The sequence below is a fragment of the Benincasa hispida genome, chromosome 12 (genome assembly GCF_027475165.1).
Source record: "Benincasa hispida cultivar pf3 chromosome 12, pf3_genome.v1.1, whole genome shotgun sequence".
Classification (NCBI taxonomy): Eukaryota; Viridiplantae; Streptophyta; class Magnoliopsida; order Cucurbitales; family Cucurbitaceae; genus Benincasa; species Benincasa hispida.
This window is the reverse complement of record NC_143489.1, coordinates 18,885,018-18,891,126: the sequence shown is the minus strand read 5'-3', so window position 1 is coordinate 18,891,126 and position 6,109 is coordinate 18,885,018. Positions and strand designations below refer to the sequence as shown.

Genomic DNA, 6,109 nt, shown 5'->3' with positions numbered 1-6,109 from the left:
ACTGGGAGTTTACCATTATACAAGATTAAAAGTTCACCTGATATCTCCACCCCATATTAGATAGTAGGCACTATGATTTTGTAAACTTTTTTTTTTTTTTTTTTTTCAATTGATCAAGGTGTTTTGATGTTCTGTTCTTCCTTATTTTTGGTTTTCATCATCAGATGGATTTTTTAGTTTATTGGTGTTTCTTCTTTAGATTCAGAAAGTCTGCCCTATTCTGCAGCAATCTCTACCATTTTTCTTTACCTACAAATTTGCTTGATTCTTCTGAAATAGGAATTATTTTGTTCTTTGCAACCATGGCGTTTTTAAATGTAACTATTCTATGAACAACAATACAACGATTTGAATTGTGTTCACATCTTCCTTATTGCACGATTATTCGTTTTATTAAGGACATAACATGATTTCAAAATCCAAGTCTTTCCACACAACAACAATAACCTAGAAAAGGTCTAATTTGTTATATTTTTCCTTCAAGCTAACTTGTTAAATTGTAATCATAATAACAATTTTATATATGTGCTGCATACAATTTACAATGTAACTAAATGTATACCATATTTGCATGTTTCTGGTGATTTCAAAATGGTTTGTAGATGGTTGGGAAGAACAAATTACAGATGCTGGAACTGACCAGAGAGTTTTTCGTATTTTTTACGGTTATGCACGGACACGATTCTTTATAATACTTGCTGCTATTTGACTGTCAAAAAATAGCTTAATGCACTTTCGACTTTGAACTTTAATTATGTTAATACACCACATGCCATAATAATAAACTACGATCTAAAATTTTAGAAGAATCTAAAAACAGAAATTTGTGAAAATGAAAACTAGAATTTAGAAATTGGATTCTAGTTTATATCATGAACTAATTGTAGTTATCCACTTAAGATAATAAATTATTATTGATTTATTAACATGTTTTATGTTAAAAAAAAAATTTATATAATTATTGTAATGTTAATATTATAGGAAAAATAGAAATTCTAGTCCCTGTGATTTGGAATCAATTAAAATTGAGGTCTTATAGTTTATAATTATTAGAAATATAGTATGTTAATTATATATCTAATTTATTTTTTTTAAAAAAAAATAAAATTTGTATTATATAATGAATTATAAATTAAATTAGATTAAATTTCAAGTTACTACTCTATGTTTTGGACAAAGTTAGTAATTTTGAAATTTAGAATTTAGTTCCTATTGTTTAATATTAACTTCATATAAGAGGTCAAATATATATCCGAAACCAAATAGTCCCTTGTTGTTCGAGAATCAGAGATTTGAAGCAAAGGCATAATAAAACAATCAAAATTGACACTCACGACAGTTCTCTCTCTCTTTTTTTTTTTTTTTTTAATCATTTTTCCTCGATTTTTTGTTGCATTTTTTTTGAGTAAATACTATAGAATATTGATTATGTTGAAATTACTTATTTAGATATAAATACTGTCCTTAAGGGGACATTCATGATCTCATATATAGTTGGATGTGTTTATGATGATATATGAAATTGATGCAAAAAAATGAATTAAGAAGTAGTAGTAATTAAATAATATTAATATTAATAGAGAGTAAAATGAATGAGAGGAAGGAGCTTAAAAACTCAAACAAGGATTCCCTCATCGTCAAATCCAAGCTCTCTAAGAACTTCCTTACACTCAGGAAGCTTCTCCTTCTTCATAAAAGCGAGCGGATTAGCAAGGCGAACGGGATTTGTGATTCCACTGTTGTTGGTGATACTCACTCTGGCCATGTGCTCGTATTTCTCTACAGATATCTCGTCGCAATCTGGATCATCGCTCTTCACCAACGATACTTCGCACAATTCCTCTTCGTGATCTCCGTCCGCCTCGATGCTGTAGCTTCCGCTCTTATCCGTCACCGCCTCCTTGCTGAACGTCACGCTTCCTCCTTCGATTTCTTTGCATTCCAGCCTCACCGTAGCACCTGTATGTCAATTTCAATTTCAATTTCAATTTCCATTTCAATTTCCATTTCCATTTAGTTATTGTTATTCTTACCCTCGAGGAATTTGCTGACTTTAGTGAAGAATTGAACGCGGCATGTATCGCAATATACTTTTCCCTCCACCAAGAATCGATCCTTCTCGGAGGATGCTAGGGTTAGGAGACACATGAGAGAAAGCCCTGAAACAAGCAAAATTATGGATTTCCCCATTCTTTTTCTTGTTTCTTGTTTCTTTATTTCTTTCTTTCTTCTTTCTTAGTTGTGAGGAAGCGTGATGGTTATGGGGAACGATGGACTCCTCTTTTTATACCTCCATTTTTTGTTGGGTCATTCTTATTTTTAGGACCTCAAACTAATTCTCAACAATACTTCACTTTTTTTAGACTTTTTTTTTTTTTCCCCTAACTTCTTTTTTTAGACGGTTCCTAAAATTATATTATGGTTAGCATTCTTTTTAGGTTAGCATTCTTTTTAGGAAATTATTAAAAAGAAAAAAATGACCTTGTATGAATAACATTAAAAAAAAAAAAATCATAAATACTTGGTTCTCTCATCATCAAAAAATATAATAGCATTTAATATATTAAAATGTTAGGTTCAAAATCACTTTTTAGGTCAATCATTTTTTTCTTAAACTTTTAATTTTACAGCAATATAGTCCCCTAGACTTTATTATGTAATAATTTAGTCATTGTAATGGACTTTTTTTTTATAAATTAGCCGATAAACTAACTAGAGACTCGATATTTTTATAAAATTACAAATCTACATCATAAAATAATAAATGGGTCTTTTTAAAGTACAAGCACTTTTGAAATTTGCTATGAAGTGTAAATATTTTTGGGATTTTTTTATTTATAAGAATTTTCCATAATATAAAATTAACATCTATTTTTGATAAAATTTGGACTAGATTGTTACAATTTTGAAAGTATAAAGATTAAATTATTACATATTAAAGTTGGAGATTAAATGCTTACAAACCAAAGTTCACGGACTAAATTATTACTTTCACAGTTTAGAAACCAAAAGTGTTTTTGAACTTTTTTTTTTAAGAAAGTATGAAAAAATTTTCATGTGACAAATTGTGATGAAACAATTTGATATGATGCATAAAAATGGATGGACGCACCTAAGGGAATGTTTGGGCCACCAACAAATTGGTGGCCCAAATATGTTTGAGACTCCAATGGTAATAGTCAATTACCTACATTATTACTATTTCAAATCCTTTTTTGTTAAAGTGCTCCGTTACAATATTTACTATTTTCTAATGTAGCATCCAAAACACAGACTATTATAATTCATACTAAAATAGTATGCATCTCAAACACAAACTATTATAATTTATAGATACATCCAAATGGGGCAGAGAATCCCCGAATACATGGGGAATGGAGAGGGAGTAGGGATTTTTTTTCCCGTTTGCAATTCGGGACCGAAGACAGGGAATATATTCCCCGACCCTGACCTTGACTCGTGTCCCCGCTTCGCCCCAACTTTTGTATATAAATTATAAATTTATAATATATATATATATATATATATATATATATTAATATTGTAAACTTTGTTAGGATAATTATGGAGGTTTTAGTTATTTAAATTTAAGACTTTATTACTTTAATTCCTTAGATATCTTAATATTTAAGACAAGATGTTCTAATTGTTGAATTTTAATTTATAAAAATTATGAGAATTTAGCATTTTAATTATATCTTTTTAAATTGAATGTGTATTATTGTTTTTATTACCAAAATTGATAATATTTTATTTAAATAAAAGTTGTATTAGATATGTTTAAGGAATTGGTAAAAATATATATTTAACTGAAATAAAAAAAATTATTAGAAAAAAATGATGGTAGAAAATTTTTTCCCACGGGAAATTCTTGCGTAGAAATTTTACAGGAATGAAGAATGGAATAGGGGGATGGGGACGGGGACGAGGAGAGCTTTCCTGTCCTCGTCTTGTCCCGTGGACATCTCTAGTTGAAGTCTATGTATACTATTGTCATCATATTCAGATTTTGTTTATGTTTTTTTTTTTCAAGGAAGACCATAAATTTATTTGTATAAATTTTGATCTAAATTTTTAATTTCATCAATTTTAATATTAAACTACACAAATGTTGCTTTAAAAAAGTATTGCAATTGTAACCGTATATTAAGTTCTCACTTCAAGTATTGTTAAAAAAAAAAAAAAAAACATACATTTAATGAATTATAGAACATATAAATACGCTATGGAATTGATAATTCTTTTTTTTTTTAAGAGAAAAACAACATCAGAGCTATTTTTTAAAATAAAAATTGAGAAATTTTGGTGATGTTATTCGAGTGTGGATTCCTGTGACACGTTTGGAGTTGAGGGGTGTTTTTCCTTTTAAAAAAACAAAATAATAAAATCTTACTTCAGCTAAGTTGACTTTGGCGTCTCATAAAACTTTTTGAGATATGATTAAATGTTAGGGACTCAAGCTCCCTATTTACCATTTATATTATAATTAAATATTCACCATTTATATTAATGTCAAACCCATCCACATACAACCAAAATTTAGAACTCTACCTATATTAACAAACTCCCTATTTACTATACTAGGGACTCAAGCTCATCAAAACTAAAAGCTTCCATCTCTCATTGTTTAACACTAAATTACGTCTATTAAATTATATTAACAAACTCCTTATTTACTAGGGGATTTTCTGATAAGTAATTCGTAGAGATCGGGTTCCCCGCAGAAAAAAATTATCTTTTTTTAAAAAAAAAAAATAACAACTTTAAAATAATATTTACTCAACTTTAATGAAAATTTATTAGTCAAATTGGTCATTTTCAATGTCTTCTTTTCAAAGAAAAATTTATAAATTTTTCTAATAAAAACAATAATATTTTGTCTAAAAATATACTTAAAAATGTGATCTCAACATTTCTAAATTTTAAATATTACAAGTCTAGCCTTCAACTTAAGCATTATAACATTCAGGATCATAAAAGTAATAAAATTTTAAATAATAAAAATATACATATCTTAAAAATGTGTTAACGTATGAAAAATTTGGGATGAAAAGTAGAAAATAAGTAATGGTTGAGGTTATGATTTTTGTAATATATAGATAGATATATAATGTGGTATTATATGTATTATAGATATATGTGTTATTATATATATTTCATATATGTGTTAGTTTAGTATAAAATTTCATCAAGGTAGGATAGAAAATCAAGGCGGGAACAGGATCAGGGTCGGAGAATGTAATCCCCATCCTCGTTTAATCAATAGGGAAAAAATCCTCCCCACTCCTTCCCCATTCCCTATCTAATCAAGATTTCCCACCCCGTTTGAAGCAGATCTTACGAAGCCCCGACCCCACAGATTAAGTAGACATCTCTACCTAATACTAAATCCTCCCCTCCTTTAACTAATCCCAAAACTTCCAATCTTCATGAGTTTCCCCACTTGCAAGGGCTCTTTCTCTAAAAATACATACCCGTGCACTACACAGTTATTTCCAAGAACAAATTGCTTTAGCATATGATTGGATAAAAAACCTTATAAATGTAAATATGTAGAAGGGCAGAGGAGATATTTGAAGACATCTCCTGATTCTCTCTGCCCAGTTTTTTCCAACCCTCCTACTATCTTTACTATACTTTTTTTTTTCCCTTTATATTAAATTCTGCTACTTCCAAGCAATAAACTAAGAAAATCTTACCAATCTTACCCCTCCCTTCTGTTCTCTACAATCTTAGCCTTCTCCACTTTCACAAAAACTGTTCCAATGAGATCCCATTTTCAATCAGTTTCAACTCAGTTCTTCAACTTTGTCTTCTCCAGCAATCTCCCAACTTATTAACAATCTCATAATGCCTGCATAAATCTTTGACTATTCTATTCTAAATCTTAGACAGCCAAGATTAAGGAACCCACCAATATCACATTGGCAAAATTTTGAAATGCTACTACTTATACAAATATTCTTCAAACTTTTAGGAATCGAAAGACGTCTTAATCACGGATGCACACATCATGTCAAGTTCAAGTATAACAACACTAGGAAAGGAAAATATCACCCAAATTTAACTATACAACTACTCATAAGAGGTTTTAAACATAACTGAGAAG

At 29.1% G+C, this 6,109-nt stretch overlaps 1 protein-coding gene across 1 annotated transcript; it reads right to left on the bottom strand.

Annotated features, from left to right (window-relative positions):
- Positions 1-1,548: 1,548 nt before the first annotated feature.
- Positions 1,549-2,275, bottom strand: LOC120068426 (olee1-like protein). The gene is made up of 2 exons (XM_039020192.2): positions 2,034-2,275; positions 1,549-1,959 (listed from the first exon to the last, which is right to left on the bottom strand). Exons 1-2 carry the CDS (start codon positions 2,188-2,190, stop codon positions 1,616-1,618), a joined length of 501 nt encoding a protein of 166 aa, XP_038876120.1. The 5' UTR covers positions 2,191-2,275; the 3' UTR covers positions 1,549-1,615.
- Positions 2,276-6,109: the final 3,834 nt, after the last annotated feature.